This window comes from Podospora pseudopauciseta, chromosome 1 (genome assembly GCF_035222475.1).
Source record: "Podospora pseudopauciseta strain CBS 411.78 chromosome 1, whole genome shotgun sequence".
NCBI classification, from domain to species: Eukaryota; Fungi; Ascomycota; class Sordariomycetes; order Sordariales; family Podosporaceae; genus Podospora; species Podospora pseudopauciseta.
The window spans coordinates 1040986-1057759 of NC_085892.1; the positions used below are offsets into that span (position 1 = coordinate 1040986).

At 52.3% G+C, this 16774-nt stretch overlaps 6 protein-coding genes across 6 annotated transcripts; 3 read left to right on the forward strand and 3 right to left on the reverse strand.

The window, feature by feature from the left end:
* Positions 1-2653: 2653 nt before the first annotated feature.
* Positions 2654-2995, forward strand: QC763_102660 (uncharacterized protein; the record flags this gene model as incomplete). The annotated part of the gene is made up of 1 exon (XM_062906824.1): positions 2654-2995. The coding sequence occupies one exon, from the start codon at positions 2654-2656 to the stop codon at positions 2993-2995; it is 342 nt and encodes a 113-aa protein (XP_062769711.1).
* Positions 2996-5214: 2219 nt separating this feature from the next.
* On the reverse strand, positions 5215-6234 carry QC763_102665 (uncharacterized protein; the record flags this gene model as incomplete). Its single annotated transcript, XM_062906825.1, has 1 exon — positions 5215-6234. The coding sequence occupies one exon, from the start codon at positions 6232-6234 to the stop codon at positions 5215-5217; it is 1020 nt and encodes a 339-aa protein (XP_062769712.1).
* A 1702-nt stretch (positions 6235-7936) lies between these two features.
* Positions 7937-10786, reverse strand: SSB1 (Heat shock protein ssb1). Its single transcript, XM_062905082.1, has 6 exons — positions 10602-10786; positions 10303-10480; positions 10050-10218; positions 9604-9980; positions 8733-9544; positions 7937-8675 (listed from the first exon to the last, which is right to left on the reverse strand). The coding sequence occupies exons 1-6, from the start codon at positions 10642-10644 to the stop codon at positions 8407-8409; spliced, it is 1848 nt and encodes a 615-aa protein (XP_062769713.1). The 5' UTR covers positions 10645-10786; the 3' UTR covers positions 7937-8406.
* TIF45 (eukaryotic translation initiation factor 4E) lies at positions 10682-12657 on the forward strand. Its single transcript, XM_062906826.1, has 3 exons — positions 10682-11571; positions 11642-11713; positions 11785-12657. Exons 1-3 carry the CDS (start codon positions 11386-11388, stop codon positions 12271-12273), a joined length of 747 nt encoding a protein of 248 aa, XP_062769714.1. The 5' UTR covers positions 10682-11385; the 3' UTR covers positions 12274-12657.
* Positions 12658-13026: 369 nt separating this feature from the next.
* On the reverse strand, positions 13027-15812 carry QC763_102690 (uncharacterized protein). The gene is made up of 3 exons (XM_062906827.1): positions 14855-15812; positions 14497-14792; positions 13027-14431 (listed from the first exon to the last, which is right to left on the reverse strand). Exons 1-3 carry the CDS (start codon positions 15207-15209, stop codon positions 13229-13231), a joined length of 1854 nt encoding a protein of 617 aa, XP_062769715.1. The 5' UTR covers positions 15210-15812; the 3' UTR covers positions 13027-13228.
* On the forward strand, positions 15622-16734 carry uvi31 (BolA domain UV induced protein Uvi31). The gene is made up of 2 exons (XM_062906828.1): positions 15622-16243; positions 16356-16734. The coding sequence occupies exons 1-2, from the start codon at positions 16139-16141 to the stop codon at positions 16638-16640; spliced, it is 390 nt and encodes a 129-aa protein (XP_062769716.1). The 5' UTR covers positions 15622-16138; the 3' UTR covers positions 16641-16734.
* The last annotated feature ends 40 nt before the right edge of the window (positions 16735-16774 follow it).

Below are 16774 nucleotides of genomic sequence, written 5' to 3' on the forward strand. Positions count from 1 at the left end.
TCTACATTGAGCCACAATCTGGAGTTCAACTCATATCATTTGCCCATCGACAATCTCTCTCCATGATTGCAAGTGCTTTTAGCAAACACCCACCCCACCAGCTACCCACTCTCTCACCCCAATGTGATGTAATTGACCCTCGATATGCAGGTCGCTTGTCCGGGTCCGGACAATGTCGCCGGAACCAAGCCAGGACGCCGCTCACACACCTTGCGGACCCACGGTGAGCAGGGCGATGGCCTTTGCCCGATTGGCAGACAGAACATATTCGCAATCAGCCAAACCGTCCCGAGATGATTGCCCTGTGGACACCGTCCCTTTAGGGAAGATAGTCCCCCCCATCTCGAGATAGGACGTTGATATCACCAACAATGTTGTGTTGCAGATACTCTTTTCCGCAAGGGGTGTCGTTCGGGGCCGAAATGTTGATAGGCTTGCTGGGGTCGTCATCGTTGCCCCTGGTCGCACGAAACCAAGAAGACTCAAGATTAGCCGTCACCTTTCATCAAGCAAACAAGGTAAGTGCTCCCTTTGTTCCTCGACAGAACCACCAAGTACCCGTCTTTTCGAATAGGTAGTTTGCTCGTCCTCGAAGTGCCGGATGCCAACAAGCGCGCACGGCACCACTAGCACACCATTGGCACCTATGTTGGTTCGAGGGCACGCGATTATCGGCTCTTAAGCCAGTCAGGAGTTATGGTGCTGCTTGTTCCCTGGTGGAGCTCACCGACGCATCGGCCCGTATCGATGGCAGACCTGCATGAGGGCATTGGTCACGGGAGCGTGGGACTGGGGGCTGGCATCTCCCGCCAACTTCTGCAGAAGGAAAGCTCTCAGCAACAACTCTCCTCTTTCAACAGCCAGGTTGTTGAGCAACTTACACTTGCTTGACCCGCTCCCTGAAAGAACGTACGATCTCTCCTGCCGGAAAAGAACTCAGAGACAGACCCAAAACATCTTCTCATACCTCAGTCGAAGAGCCTGTCTGACTGACTTTCGGTACTTGGAACAAAATCAACGATTACTGGCAACGACCTCCTCGAAAACCGCCACAAGGCCACTCTCTCTTTGGCGGAGTTCTACAAGTCAGTAAGTCACAACACATCGTTCTTCAAATCCGGACGTGGCCAGATAGTTCAGCCCATTCAGTTGGCGTTGAAAATGATGATCATCTGGGTCATGTTAGACCGTCACGACATCTTTGGCCTAGTGGCTCCAAGTGGTGTTCTTCAGAGACTTGAATTGTGCCAGCTCATCAGCAAAGCAAGCCTCTTTGACAAGCTTGGCATCAATATCAGTCTCAGTGCATGGACGAGCTTCGTTCCTCTCACGTTGTGGCTGGAGCTACAAGCTAGCTGTGGTGTTGAAAGCTCAGATGCTGTGGTTGAAACATGTCTGGTAAGAGCTCGGTTCGCGCTGTTAACCAGCTTTATCCCCGTCGGACCCGAAAGTGATTGGTTGTTGAGCAAGCAGCCACATTGATAGTGATCATGAACTTGCAGCGGTTAGGCTCGGTGTGCCGAAATCGAGCCAACAGACAGACCTGCGGCTTCTGCTATTCTTGGGATTTAAATTGTTCATTGTGGCATGACGGCAAGCGTGCGTCATTGATTTTTCATGGCAGTTTACCGAACAAGGTGGTTTTGTCGGGGCCAAACGGGAGTCGAGACCCTGGGCTTGCGTGTCTGGGGCAGCACGGGGCATTTAGGGCTCCCCGCGCCCCGCAAATTCCCCAGATTCCAAGCGTGCCGGGCATCAAGTGACAGCTGCGATGGGCTTCCGATATATCTTCGTCGGCGGCGAACGGCACCAATCAAACGGGCGAAAGCTCAAGGTCAATGGAGGCTGTCCCCGGTAGAAGCAGGGCACACGAGCAGAAGAGCCGCGACGAGGAGCTCCACATTGTAACAAAGTCTATTTTGTCCTGTCTCGACATCATTCCACCATTCCCACCATACCGTGATGTCTCCAGCAGGAGCCAGCACATGCCAGCAGCACATGTCAATTTTGCCAGTGCGCCGCTGGCCGGCCAGCGCGGTTAACAGAGGCATTACCCCCTCGATTTTTCTCAAGCCAATTGCGTCCCCACGTGCGGCACCCACTCGCGCCGAGATTTACTCGACTCCTCCTTCTTAGTCGAGCACAATTCGAGTCCAATCATGGCAGGGGCGCCCCGCCAACTTTTTTTGATCATACGTCGCTGTGAAATGGGTGGTTTTGGTGCTGGTGCGCGGGAAGGGAGAGCAGTGCCGCCTGGAATTGCGGGATTGGGAACAAGGTCCCCCGTCCAGCTCATGTGAACACTTTTGCGGAGCACAAGGAGACCCAAACAGTCTCAGGGAAGTTACCAAGCAGGGGGCAGAGCTGCTGCTGGGGGGGGGGGGGAGGGAGCTACATGGAGCTGGCCATCATCCGTCAGCACCGATATGTCCGCTGCTGTTGGGACATATAAACTCCATCCTGCTCTGTTCTCCCACTTCTTTTATTTTCCTCTTTCTCTCTTCATTCAAACTTTTCGTTCTTAAAGTATTCCAAAGCTTACTGACGCTGGTCTCTCATCATCATCTCTCTATCCAAAGCTACTACAGCAACCACAATCACCACTAAGAAGCCCACACAAACTTTTTATTCACACGCCAAAACCAAAAACACAATGTCTTCCCCCCTCACCCCAGAGCAAATCCGCCAGCTCTCGGAGCAAGCCCAAGAGTTCCGCCCCGTGAATGCCTTCCGCCGGCCCTCAACCTTTTTGTCCCTCGCCCCCTCCACCTCGGAGTCGTACCCCCGCAGCCAGAAGCAAGAGACTTCTGCGCCCCCCCTCACAGCCGAGGCCCTCGCCGCCATTCCCCAGAAGCAAGACGAGCAGAAGCGCCGCGCCTCGAGCCTAAGCTCGGACGCCTCCAAGTTCCGGTTCTTGAAGCTGGGACCCGTCCACTGGGGCGAGCACCAGGACGGTGTCAAGGAGGACTTTTATGAGGTTGCTGTTGAGGAGTGATTTACTCTCAACACGCTCTTTTTTTCCTACATCATTTTAATATCCTGGTCTCTTTTTTTACGAGTTTTTTCATGATGATGCAGCAAGCAAAAAAAGCATGGAGTTTTAACGCGGGGAAACTTTTGCATCTTTCTTTTCATCAACAATGGCAATGGCAGGTGGGTGGGCAAATTTGACACAACCTTTACGGGAGGATTGGAAATCATATTTTAGCGGTCTTTTAAAGAGTGATGGAGGGTTTTGGGAAAGAAATACCAAAAAGAAAAGTTACACACATCTTTTTCGCCTCACACACATGACATGTTTGTGATATGCTCAGTCCTTTTGTTTCCCGACCAGCTCAGAGACACAACTTCACAGAGACACAACTTGAGGACCCCCAGCCAAGACGGAGACGGGAAGGGGTTCTGAGTATGCTGGACGAAAGGAATGAATGGGGAAAAGATTGATAATCCTAATTCCGAGAGGTGGGATGGGATGGGGGAGGACAAGATTCGGTATGGACCAGGGGGTTGAAGGAGAGGGGAAACCAAAAGGAGGGAGGGATTTTTTCTTGGCAAGATCTTATGCATGATGCATCTTTAGGGCGGGGATATGAGAGCGAAGGGGGGGGGGGATTACTGGTTACTTGCTGGTCAAGAGGTGCAGTAGTGTCAGGTATGGGTGGATAGTATCAAGCTTTTTTGTTGCTTTTTTGTTGTGCTGATGGTGGCTGACTGGTGGTGGTGATGATGGTGCCCAAAGAGGAGGGGAGAGGATGAGGAGGAGGGGGGGGTTTGTTGATGTTGATGCTGGCAACATGTAAGCAACAGATATCCTCCCGAAAAGGCCGGATTGGTTGGTTGGTTGGTTAGTTCTCTATCTCTCTCTTTCGGACAGGATTTCTTTTTTCTGTTGAGAGAGGGTCGGATATGTCGGGGAGTTTAGGTCGTAAATCCGCCCATAGGTAAGGTACATAGCCTTGAGATGGGGAGATGGGGGATGTGATGTGTTGTCTTCTTGGCTTCGACTCTTTCTCTCACTTCCGGTGTTTCCATTCCCCGAACATCCCGCGCAGCGCAAAATGCGGAGGAGAAGTTGTTGGAAAGGTAGCCTTATTACCCCCCGCCTCTAGCTGTCCCTCGAAAACAGTGGAAGCGAGCGGGTTGACAAGAGCTCGCTATGCTACTTTGGCTCGTTTAACTGAGGCACTATTACTTGATGGTTTCTTGGTGTTGTTTTTTCCGGGGTATGGGGGTATGGGGGTTGGTTTGGGATTCGCGCCGCAGAGTACTAAGAGAGCGGCGTGGGGGTACAAAACCTGGATGATATGATGATGGCGGATGTGCCATCGGGGTGTTGGTGAAATGTTGCCGAATGAAGAGAGCATCAGCCAAGAAATCAAACGGAGTTGTCTCTCCGAATTGTCTTTTGTTTCTTTATGATCGATATGAATCTCAGGGGGGAAAAAGGGAGAGGGAGGGTCAGAAGAAGCTCTTTGAGGTATGTAGTGTTATGCAAGCCAAGACGGCAGGTGGCAGATCGCTACATGGCACTTGGCAAACCTGAAGAGAAAGGCCGAATTGTGTGTGTGCGTGTGTGTGTGTAGAAGAGGGGATTCTGAGAGATTGTCAAAGTTGCAATTATATGAAGAAGGGGGAGATTCTCATTAACCGCCCAAAGACCCATTCTCGTCAGATTAATGCTGGTCTTGGCGAGGGGCTCGCAAGTGTCGGGTTGACTATAAGTACTGTGCAGACTGAAGGTAATGGTGTGGTGGAGCGAAGACGTGGTGAAGAAAAGGCAATAATCGCCACATATTGCTTATCTATGAGATATGCTGTGGTGCCCATGTGAGCATGCTTCAGGTTGTGTCCCCGTCTCACGGGCTGCACTTATCCATAGGACCCCTCCGCAATGACCGTCATCTTGTGCTTGGATTGTGCCACTGTATGGTGACTGCCTGACTCGGGATGACGAGCACGTTGATCAGGGGAGGCGGCTGATGTCAGGAAACCACATGATTGTTTTTCTCAACTACACAAAAATATGAACAGATACCCATCACAACCACCCCCTGGGATTTCTCACCAATCTCAGATCCCTTCTTTCTCGGCGGCGCTCGGCAGATCTTGATCAACGGTACTGGCCCGTCTTGGCGAAAGCACACAACTCTTGGCAGCCTGGGAATGTCTTCTGTTTTCTCAGCGAACGCCGAAGTTTATCACGGTCTCCGACACTCAGGAGAAGGGGTCTGGGGCCTCGACCTTCTTGATCCTGAACTGAGCCGAGTCGATGCCGCATTCTTGAATCAGCCTCGGAATGTTGACCTCTGCCCAGAATTTCTTGTCGAAGCTGTCAAATCGACGTCGGCAGCAAGTTTCGCCAGGTAAGTGCTTCAAGAAGCACATCGGAGGTTTATCGTCAGACTTCTCGCCTGAGCCGACTTCGGGAGCGTGGCACTGGCACCAGAAAGAAGGGCTGTCCGATTTGCGTACTCTCATCGATGCCTTCTCCAGGTAGGGGTCCGACAAAACCACCAGCAGCGCTTTCATCACCGGGTTGTGCCTCAAAGACATCGTCGTACGCATAGCGTCTTGTGGTGGTGCAAATAAGCCATAGTGTGGTGAAGCGCGACGGACAAGGCCTTCGTTGCCCAAAGGGACTTCGACCTCGAGGCGGCGAAGCCTTCCGTTAAGTATCATATAGCCCAGCGCAGGTATCAACTTGTTTTCCAGGTAGGCACCTCCGAACCGGTCAATACGAACGAGGACATGCCGCAAGCTCAGCCTTGGGCCTTCGACTGACCCAAGATTGCCGTCATTCTGCGTATCGGAGCTCCTCAGCAGCAACCTATCGACTTTCCCTGTCTTCATGAGGACCTTCCGGATGCCATGTTGGTCGGCCTTTAGTGTTTTCGACCGTTGGTTCGCCAAGCGAAGATGAAACATATTCCTGCCGTAGTATATCCCGCTCGCAATTCTATACAATTCCGTACACGTGAGCATCATGTTTACAGGCGGGCCTGCCACGAGAGGTTCGAAAGCAGTAGGGTCATTAAGGAGATCCCGGGCAGTTTGGCCAACGCCTCGAGCGCTGATCACATGGCCGTTGGTGACGTATACGCCCCCCGGATGGAGGCATACGTGCTCAACTATCTGTTCGCGGATTTCTGGAGGTAGGTCGAAAAAGTAATGAAACTTGTTGTGTGTTATACTCGTCTGCTGTGGATTCGGTGCGCTGATATCATGGGATTCCATATTCCAAGGCAGCATAGACTCGTCGTGTTCCAGAGAGAGCGACTAAACACCATAAAGTAGACTTCGGTTAGACATCAAGAGATATTGTGACAATGAAGACGATGTGTTGAGTGAGCAAACTGAAGGTAATGATAGGAAGGAACCAGCATTCCAATGTTCGGGGGAGAATGTAAGTCCACGAAGCTTGGGGCGGGGTCGAGGTAACAGACTCCACCGCAGATTGGTTGGCGCTGGGATACTGCTGAGCCTCAACGTTGGGCTTCCTCCCCCACAGTGACCAGGCACCCTGAACCTTCAAAGGTAACTCATCAAACTGGAGCCAGTATTTAAAAGCACTCTCGATGTGGGCTGGAGTAATCTTGCTCTTGCCAGCTATACCGGCATTCTATCCAGCAGAAAGAGGGGGGTCGGCACTCTTTAGAATAGAGTGGATTACTGCCAATGGGATAGTGTAAGTGATGGCTTGAGAAAAGTACTGATCAGCGAGTCTCTTCAGTTCCAAAGAAGCCACCAGAAGTGTCGATGAGACAGGCTTTGGTAATTTACACCGTAACGATACGTTACTTAGAATCTTACTTAAGCCACAGATCAGCCTGGCAGCACGTGAATTGTACTCGAAGCCGTCGGCTACAATTAAGGGAGCCCTCCAAGATCGAAAGATTGGATCTCGAAGATTTGGCGGATAGTTATGCATACCCTCCCAGCATAACTGACATATCATTCCAGAGGTGAGGCCAGCGGTGCCGCCCTCAACATTCTAAAAGGTCTGTCTAATGCTTGTCAGAAAATGAGGAAAGTTCAAGTAACACAGAGCCAACATATCGCAGTGAACTCAAGCCGGCATAGGATGCTTCAATACCTCTTCCAGACTACCAGATGTGGAAAAGGGAAGGCGTGGGACACATACTGAAGGACAAGTGATGAGCTTGATCTCCATGAATGGAGCCATTGCTTAGAAGACTATATGCATGCTCATCGTATCGCCATGCCTTCATCATATCCATCAGCGCATCAGACTATCTCCCCTACACATGCCAGGGAGCAAAAGGACACGATCCTTCCGGAACAAGGCATGACTAGACCGACTTGATGTCTTCCAAGTCTAACAGTAGGCCCTCACGCTATCTTTGAACACCTCAAAACAATCATCAGACACCTACCAAGACATAACAAAGGCCTATTTGAAATACTTCTACACAAATTCATATTCAAAATACACATGCAAATGATACTATCACGCCTCTTAGCTATCTTTCAATGCGTATCAACTATCTTCGGACGTGTGTTGAATATATTCTAATGCGTATTAAGTGATAATACAGGCATTTTAAACATCCTGATATATGTTCTGGGAACAGGCCAATGCCTATAGAAGATAGTGGTAGGCCTGTTAAAGAGAGTGGAACTCCTATGGAAAAGACAAGAAGACATATTTTTATGCAATGAATGTGTTTGGAATTTTTGAGAAGGCATATAGACTGACAGCTGAGGCCTGTTTGACATCTCTGTAGGCCTCAAAAGCATCCATATGGGGCTATGATAGTTGTTCACAGGCTTCTTGATAGGAACTGGAGGTATTGTTTGTATCTGCCAAGCTGTCTTGGGGATGTAAACAGATGTCTGGTCTATCATTATACGCCTGTGAGACATGACAATAGGCATAGCAAACATCAAAAGTATAGAACAAGGAAAGTATCAGCCGGGGGCAAGAGTCATTCTTCAACAATGCGAACATATCAAAACACGAAGCAGCAGCCAAAAAGACAGCTCAACATGGGTCAACAAACAAATCAAACATTTGGTCATCACTATACTTTTTGGTGAACCTCCCTAGTCTACATGCATGGCGCCAAAGAGATTCGGGTCGTAAGAAGAAAATAAAAAGAGGAAAACACCCCAATCGTTGCAATCTTTGACATCCTCTTTTTGCCTAAGACGATGGCTCCGCAGCGAAATGCAATTCGAAGCCTGGATCCCTCTAACTTTTTTGTGTCCCGCTCCGCGAAACAGCATGGAAAGACGCCTCCCGTCATACCGAAAGGGCCCTAAAACGGCGGGCCCCGCTTGATGATCCAGACCGTGGCTTCATATCCCGTCCCAAATGCGCCCGAAAACCTAGGTGAAAAGGCCCACCAAACAACCGCTCACTCGTTAAAGCGAAGAAATGACAATTTACCGGGAGGACATGGCCTTGGTAACAAGGCGCTTGAGGGCAAGCTCCTTCTTCTTGAGGTCGTCGGCAGTGGAGTCCTCAATCTCAAGCTGGCCCATGGCCTCGCTGAGGCTCTGCTCAATCTTGTCCTTCTGGCCGCGCTTGAGCTTGAGGGACAGAGTCGGGTCAGAGATGATCTCCTCAACACGGTTGATGTAAGACTCAAGCTGCTGCTTAGCCTCGAAGCGCTTGCTGAAAGCCTCATCGTTGGTCTTGAACTTCTCAGCATCTATAGAGATTGTTAGTGTCTGGTATTCAAGCTTAAGCAGTCAGGGGGATGGCTTACCGTTGATCATGTTCTCGATCTCAGCGGAAGAGAGCTTGCCGACGGAGTTGGAGATGGTGATGTTGGCGCTGCGACCGGAGGTCTTCTCAGTGGCGGTAACCTTGAGGATACCGTTGACATCGACCTCGAAGACGACCTCAAGGACGGGCTCGCCAGCCTTCATGGGAGGGATAGGAGCAAGGGTGAATTCACCCAGGGAGGTGTTGTCCTCGCAGTTGACACGCTCACCCTGGTAAACGGGGAACTGAACGGTCTGCTGGTTGTCGGCAACAGTGGTGAAAGTCCGCTTCTTGATGGTGGGGACAGTCTGGCCACGGGGGACGACGGGGGCGAAGATGTTGCCTTCCATGGCGACACCAAGGGAGAGGGGAACGACATCCAAAAGGAGGAGGTCGGAGGTCTCAGCGGAGGTGGCCTTGCCGGAAAGGATACCGGCCTGGACGGCAGCACCGTAGGCGACGGCCTCATCGGGGTTGATGCTCTTCTCGAGCTTCTTGTTGTCGAAGAACTCGCTGAGGAGCTTCTGGATCTTGGGGATACGAGTGGAACCACCGACGAGGACGATCTCGTCAACGGCGCTCTTCTCGATGGCAGCATCCTTGAGGACCTGAGCGACGGGCTCGAGGGTACCGGCGAAAGCCTTGGAGTTGAGATCCTCGAAACGGGCACGAGTGATCTGCATGTTGAAGTCCTCACCATCAAAGAGAGAGTCAATCTCAATGGTGGTCTGGGCACCGCTGGAGAGAGTACGCTTGGCACGCTCGCAAGCAGTTCTCAAGCGGCGGAGGGCACGGGCATCACCGGAAAGATCCCTACAAACACAGTTAGTCAAAGATATTCATGAAAACTCTTGGACAGGGAATTTCGCGACTTTTTCGTTTTTCTGGTGAACTCTTTCTTGCAGTAGTCGAGGAGGTTGGTATCGAAATCCTGACCACCAAGATGGGTGTCACCAGCGGTGGCCTTGACGGTGAAGACACCACCCTGGATGTTGAGGAGGGACACATCGAAAGTACCACCGCCCAAGTCGTAGATGAGGACGTTGCGCTCCTTGCCGGACTTGCCAGCGCCGAGACCGTAGGCAATGGCGGCAGCAGTGGGCTCGTTGATGATACGGAGGACGTTGAGGCCGGAAATGGCACCAGCATCCTTGGTGGCCTGACGCTGGTTGTCGTTGAAGTAGGCGGGCACGGTAATGACAGCCTTCTCAACCTTCTTGCCGAGCTTGGCCTCAGCAATCTCCTTCATCTGTGGGTTGAAGTCCGGTTAGCACATTCTCGGCTTTTTGCAGTCTGACTCGGGGATTTGTTTACGAACCTTGACAAGGACCATGGCGGAGATCTCCTGGGGGGAGAAAGTGTGGGTGCTGCCGAGGTACTCAACGGAGACCTTGGGGTTACCCGCACCATCGTCAACGACCTTGAAGGGCCACGACTCCATATCCTTCTTGACGGTCGGGTCATCGAAGCGGCGACCGATGAGACGCCTGTGCAGAAATTGTTAGCGGACTGTCGCTGTAAAATTTGTGGTCTTCCCCAGCGAGATCCGGAAAAGAGGGGTAAGCACATACTTGACATCGAAGACGGTGTTGACGGGGTTCATGGCAGCCTGGTTCTTGGCCGCCTCACCGATCAGACGCTCCTCAGGAGTGAAGGAGACGAAAGAAGGGGTGGTGAAGCTACCCTGCTCGTTGGCAATGATCTCGACATTGGTACCCTCGTACGTAGCAACGCAAGAGTAGGTGGTACCTATTCGCAAAAACTTGTGTTAGCGATTACCCCTCGCACACCAAAATTTATCGATATCGATTCTGTGGGTTTGCTGGCAGAGCGCGCGGGGCAGCGCTCGCCGGTGGTGGTGGCTTCTTACCGAGATCAATGCCAATGGCACCGTCATAAACTTCGTCCGCCATTGTGAAGGATGTGTGGTTGATGAAGGGAAGTTTGTGAGGGAGAGCTGAATCTGGCGCAAAGAAGGAAACCCGATTGCAGCGTGGGGCAGGCGGGAGGGTTCTTAAATTTTCACAGATTTTTCGGTTGCGTTGAACTTTTTTTTCGTTCCCGCCAAGCCACGCCTCAAGCCCCACCCTCTTCCCACATCCAGTTAGAGAAGTGAGGGGCCAACCTGGGAGATAAGCTTATCAGCCCCACCTCGTGACGAAACACGTGACAGGAGTGGTTGCGGAGGTGGGAGGACCCTGGCCAACGGGGGCGCTAAACTGACAAGAGGGTGGGTGGTTTTGGGCGAGCGCCCGCCCGCCGCCCTCCAACACTGATGAATTTGCGACTGACGATTTAACAAACCTCTTCGAACCACAACGCCACTACCGCACACACCCTGACCTTTGCCTGGAGCAAAGTCAAGCTTTCCTTCCTCACCTGCCATTAGAAAGAGCTACCTGCACCTGCCCCCGGCGGTTAATTGAGCTTTTTTCCCACCACCCAAACCGACAGGAGAACCCGAGTCGCATCTCTGCGAATCCCTCCCACTCAAAAAACCCAACGCCAAAAACGAGCGAACTGCGGGACGCAATCTTTGTTGCCCTGTGGACCCTTCTACCCAACTCCAAACCTCACCTCCCCATTTCCCGACACGGCAGTGTTTCGCATTCGACAAGTCGCCGCTCCACACACACACACACACAAACCTCACCATGTCCGACCAGGTCGATCTTACCACCATCCCCATCTCCCCCGATGGAGGTAACAAGCCCGAGGGCGCCTCCTCCGAGGACAACGACAAGACCGTCACCGTTTTCCACGACAAGGACAACTTCAATGTCAAGCATCCCCTTTCCAACAGGTGGACACTCTGGTTCACCAAGCCTGCCAGCGGAAAGGTTGGTATCTCTTTGGGTGCCCCGCACCTGCACGAACAGTCTCGGCTCGGCTACTAACCGGACGATTCAGGGCGACAACTGGAACGATTTGCTCAAGGAAGTGATTACCTTTGAGTCTGTTGAAGAGTTTTGGGGTGTCTACGTATGTTGATAGGATCCTGTGACCCTGTGTTCCTGATTTAGTATACGTGACTGATTGTTGTTCCTCTACAGAACAACATCGCTCCTGTTTCCGAGCTTGCGCTCAAGTCTGATTACCACCTCTTCAAGGAGGGTGTGCGACCCGAGTGGGAGGACCCCCAGAACAAGCATGGTGGCAAGTGGTCGTACCAGTTCAAGGAGAAGAGAAACATCAGCATCGACGACCTTTGGCTGCACACCATGCTCGCCGCCATTGGCGAGACCCTGGAGAACGAGGAGGACGGCGAGGTCATGGGCGTTGTTGTCAACGTGCGCAAGGCCTTCTTCAGAATCGGTGTCTGGACCCGCACCACCGGGAGACACGTGCCGGGCCGTGGTGACGGTGACGTTGCCGGCGGCAAGGGCCGCTCCCCTGAGAAGGGCAAAGAGATTCTGATGACGATTGGCAAGCGGTTCAAGGAGGTCCTCAGACTGCCTGCCACCGAGCAGCTCGAATTCTCTGGTCACACCGACAGTGCTCACAGTGGTAGCACTCGTGCCAAGGCGAAGTTCGTGGTGTAAGTTTTTTGAGGATGGTTAATTGCTAGAATATGTTTAAGCATGCATACCCCCTGATATTGGCTCTCTTATCCGAGAGCATATCATATCAGCCTGGCTTTATTGGCAGGATCGGGATAAGAAATAGACACGATGAGACGACAAATGGGCGGATCTCTTTCATTCCTTTGCGAAAAGTTGGTCATTTCATTTTATGTCGAGGGTGCACGGGGGGAACGGCTCTCAGGACTGCTCATGGTTTATTCAATACTAGGACGTTATCTGCGATTTTGCAAGGCGTTTTCACAGTCGGGGGTCAATATATGTTAGCTTTTATAGTCAATATTATGCAATCTTGCTGCTATTGCTGCTCATTTTGCGTAGCCGCAACCGGTGATGGCAAAGAGATGGAGTGGTGACAACAATGCCTTGTTTGAGTGAGGTTGAAATTCGTGGAAAAACAAGCCGAGATGTAACACCAATCGAGATGAACTGTATAATGGAGATGGGATAGAGTCTTCGACTTGTTTTAAGACTATTGCCTCTTGTTCAGGCTCATATCCGGGCGTATAGATCTTACTTGTCGGGTTCTAGGTCTCTAGGGTTTGTCTATGGCTGATAGAGAACAGTATTCCCCACAGGGTGTCCGTTCCAGTGAAATTGATGTTTGAGAGCTTCTGAGACATATCTAGATGCTATCTCGAGTGTTTTAAGGACTTTACTTGAACATAAATGCCGAGGTAAGTTTTGTATATGCTCTCAACGATTGGAAGCATATGAAAAGAAAGACACGATGGGTCAATTCAATTGTGCCTCCTCACTCTATTACATCCCAGACCAAACAATGCGATTATTTGATCAGAAAACTCCCAGCATCATGCACACTCATCATTAGTACTAGCCTTCTAAACCCCCAAAGAATCTATACCATAGGAGAGTCTAATTCTATCATTTTCTTTCTCTCTTGCCCCTTTCTATCTTACATCTCATCCCCACTAAACTCCTCCCTAAAAACCTCCTTCACCAGCACCTTCTTATTAATCTTCCCCATCGCATTCCTCGGAATATGATCCACCACCCTCAGCACCTGTGGGATCTTATACCCCGCCAACCTCTCCTTCAACGCCCTCCTCATCTCCAACGGCGACCACTTCCCCTCCTTGCAATGCTCCCTATCCAAAATCACCACCGCGCCCACCTTCTGCCCCCACTTCCCACTCGGCACCGCCAGCACGGCAACCTCGGCCACCTGAGGCAGAGACAACATCTCCCTTTCCACCTCCAACGCTGAAACCTTCTCCCCCCCCGACTTGATAATATCAGCCGACTTCCTCCCCAGAATAAAATACATATCCCCCCTCGCCCACTCCCGTTGAGTCTTCATCTCGCTCCTCCCCGCCTTTTCCGGACCAGGTCTCCTGACGGCAACATCACCAGTCTTGAACCACGACCCCCTCCCGTCTTTCCCTTCCACAAACTCCTTCTTCGTAGCCTCTTCGTTACGCCAGTACTCTGCAAAAATCGTCGGCCCCCGAAGCTGAATCTCCCCCACCCTCTCCCTTCCCGTCTCGAGGTCCTTTTCCTGCCCCTTTTCAATGACTTGATGCGTGTCAACATCTACCAATCTTGCTTCTACCCCGGGTAAAGGCCACCCGACGGAGCCATCCACCCGGTCGTTCGGATCGAGGCCGCAAGAGAGCGCCATGCCTACTTCTGTCATGCCGAAGCGTTCGAGCAAAATGTTCCCCTTGCTCAAGTCCGCCCAGGCACGCTTGATGGGGGTGGGCAGGGCGGCGGAACCGGAGATTGTCAGGCGGAGGTGGGCAGGGGAGATGGCTTCCCTGGCGGGTTCTTGGAGGTCTTCAGGGAGGGTTTTGAAGCTGGATAGGAGCCGGGAATAAATCGTTGGGACGGCGGTCAAGAATGTGATTTTGGGTTGGTCAGGGGGGGGGGTGGTGGTGAAGGGGGCGGCCAGACGTTTCCATACTGCGTCTGCGTTGAAGGGGTAGAGGAATTCGATGGAGCTGCCTGTGAAGAGGGGGGTGAAGATGGCGTTGATGGTGCCGTGGATGTGGTGGAGGGGGAGGAGGTGCAGCAGGTGGTCGGAGGGGGCGTATTCCCAGGCTTGGATCAGGGAGCGGGCTTGGGCTGTCATGGCGGCTTGGGGGATGAGGACGCCTTTCTAGTAGGGGGGGAAGGGAGTTAGAAGCTTGCGTGGGTGTGTAACTTATCTGGGGTTTGACTTACAGGTCGGTTGGTGGTACCAGAGGTGTACAGCATCATACCGGCGGAACCGGGGCTAGACTTGTCGAGTGTGACCTTTTCGTGGGGGCCTCCACCTTGGAGCTTGTCGAGCTGGAGGAAGGTTGGTTGGACATCCAGCTCTGTCTTGAGAACTTCTTGAGCTTTGGAGGCAAATTTGCCGGTGGCTAACAACATCAATGCCTCGCTGTGGTTCAAGATGTACTGAAGCTCCGAGGCTGGAAAGGCCGGAGACATGGGCACAGCAATGGACTTGGCCCCGAGGATGGCCAGGAGAGTCACTTGGACAACAGAATCAGCCTCATGAATTTGCCGGTGGGTTGGAAACGTGAAATTGGCTTACCCACATAGTCGTAGCTGTTCTCGGCCAAGAAAGCAATACGCTCACCATCCAGATCCTCCCTCCCGGCGCTCTCATAGAGACGATCCCTGGCCTTGGCTACATCCCCCAACAGCTCACCGTACTGAAAGCGCCGGCCGCTCTTGGAGTGAATAACCACAGTTGACTCCGGGTCATGCTTGGAGATTGCCTCGAAAACGGGCAGCTTGGGCAGCGTCGAAACCATCCTGAAACCTGTAAAAGAAGACGACGACGACGATGATGATATCCTGAAACGGTGTAGTAAAGATGAAGTAGAGACGGGAGCAGGTATTATTCGAACACCAGAGCTCCTGCCGAGTGCGCGGGCAAGGAACATAGGAAAGGAAGAAGAGGGGGGCCGAAGTAGCGGCGGCGGCGCGGGGGAAAAAGGGAGGATCCGGTTTATAAGTTGCCTGCCCGGCCCTGAAACCTGGACTCTGAATCTGCGGTTACTAGCTTCGGATAACGCAGGTCGGTGGAATAGGAAGGCAAAGCAGCCAGGGGCTTGGTCCTCACACACCACCACGAACACCACCACTCACACAAAAGCACACTACACTGCGGGATGTAGCAACGGCTCGGCTGCCAGGACCGGGAGCTATGCAACAGTTTCCCCAGCGGCTATCCCGTATCAGAGATCGCCGTATTTTTCTTACAGGGGGCGGTGGCTAAAGTAAGGGTACGCTGAGATACCTAGGTACTGTGTCGGGTGGGTGTGGTGAGATGGAGATTGGAGAGAGGGAGACGGGGCAACGGCGGTCTGGTCTGAAGCCGAGTCCGGCAGTACGCTTCCTACTTCTTTCTCCGCAGAAATTGTGGAGCAAAAAATGGGAAAGGGCCCGCGGGGCACTCGGGATGACGAAAGCTTATGCTTGGGCAAAGTCGAAAGCCTCATCAGGGTCGCCGCACGCAAATAGCCCATTCTTGCGCGGCCCTCTATTTCCTCGGTGGAGACCGTGGGGAAACTCCTTTACAGTGCAATAGAGTTGCTTTCCATTGTCTTTGCCGTCCGCTGGAAAACCAGCATCCCACCACCCAAAGCTCATCCCTTGCAGCAGATGGGACAGGGATTAACAGCCTGGGGCCAACTCCCATTGGTCCCCAACACCGGCGAGGGGCTGCCCCACGTTTGTACCGACGATTCGATTTCAAGCCTTGGAAATCGACCGACGACAAACACCACACCTCTGATTGGCATTTGGGAAGCCCATCTTGCATATTGTCGTCTTGTTCTCCCCGCAGAACGGCACGTCCACTTCTCGCTCCATGTTGCGCCGAGCCGCCTTGAACCACCTGTCGAGAGCCTTTCGCCGGCCGCTTTCCACCATGGCATCATCAGACACTCCCGTCGAGGATGTGATCCGGGAGAAGGTACATACATACCTACATACATTGCTCGTCGCTCTAAATTTGTCTGGCTGGTTGGTAGTGTGCCGAGCTATTATGGAACGCTGACTTTGCTTGTCTTGTCTACTACAACCAGATCTCCGCTGCTCTCCAGCCCACCACCCTCGAGATTCACAACGATTCCCACCTTCACGCCCACCACAAGGCCATGGAAGGTAGCACCTCGAGAGAGACTCATTTCAGGGTAATCATCACCTCCGAGGCATTTCGCTCCAAGATGCAGCCCGCCCGCCACCGCTTGGTCTACTCGCTGCTCAAGGACGAGATGGCCCGAGAAGGCGGTATCCATGCTCTCCAACTACGGACCATGACGCCTGAAGAGGAGGAGAAACGACGTGCTCAGGAGGCTGGAGATCAGTAAACCAGACTTGATTCCAGAAGAGCAAATCGAGAAATGTAAAATAAATACATGATACCCCCTTTACGACCAATTACACGAATGTTGATATGAAAAAGGCTCGCCTGGCAGCCGGCTTGGTATCTGATATTTACTCC

What these genes read in the sequence shown, in the direction of transcription:
- uvi31 (XM_062906828.1), top strand. Translation starts at nt 16,139, where the DNA reads ATGTTGCGCCGAGCCGCCTTGAACCACCTGTCGAGAGCCTTTCGCCGG. An exon ending in AGGATGTGATCCGGGAGAAG is followed by an intron (nt 16,244 to 16,355) that starts GTACATACATAC and finishes TACTACAACCAG; the next exon opens with ATCTCCGCTGCTCTCCAGCC.
- TIF45 (XM_062906826.1), top strand. Translation starts at nt 11,386, where the DNA reads ATGTCCGACCAGGTCGATCTTACCACCATCCCCATCTCCCCCGATGGA. An exon ending in CCAAGCCTGCCAGCGGAAAG is followed by an intron (nt 11,572 to 11,641) that starts GTTGGTATCTCT and finishes CGGACGATTCAG; the next exon opens with GGCGACAACTGGAACGATTT. An exon ending in AAGAGTTTTGGGGTGTCTAC is followed by an intron (nt 11,714 to 11,784) that starts GTATGTTGATAG and finishes GTTCCTCTACAG; the next exon opens with AACAACATCGCTCCTGTTTC.
- SSB1 (XM_062905082.1), bottom strand. Translation starts at nt 10,644, where the DNA reads ATGGCGGACGAAGTTTATGACGGTGCCATTGGCATTGATCTCG. An exon ending in TGCCATTGGCATTGATCTCG is followed by an intron (nt 10,481 to 10,601) that starts GTAAGAAGCCAC and finishes TTTTGCGAATAG; the next exon opens with GTACCACCTACTCTTGCGTT. An exon ending in GATCGAGAACATGATCAACG is followed by an intron (nt 8,676 to 8,732) that starts GTAAGCCATCCC and finishes CAATCTCTATAG; the next exon opens with ATGCTGAGAAGTTCAAGACC.
- QC763_102690 (XM_062906827.1), bottom strand. Translation starts at nt 15,209, where the DNA reads ATGTTCCTTGCCCGCGCACTCGGCAGGAGCTCTGGTGTTCGAATAATA. An exon ending in GAACAGCTACGACTATGTGG is followed by an intron (nt 14,793 to 14,854) that starts GTAAGCCAATTT and finishes CTGTTGTCCAAG; the next exon opens with TGACTCTCCTGGCCATCCTC. An exon ending in CTGGTACCACCAACCGACCT is followed by an intron (nt 14,432 to 14,496) that starts GTAAGTCAAACC and finishes CCCCCCTACTAG; the next exon opens with AAAGGCGTCCTCATCCCCCA.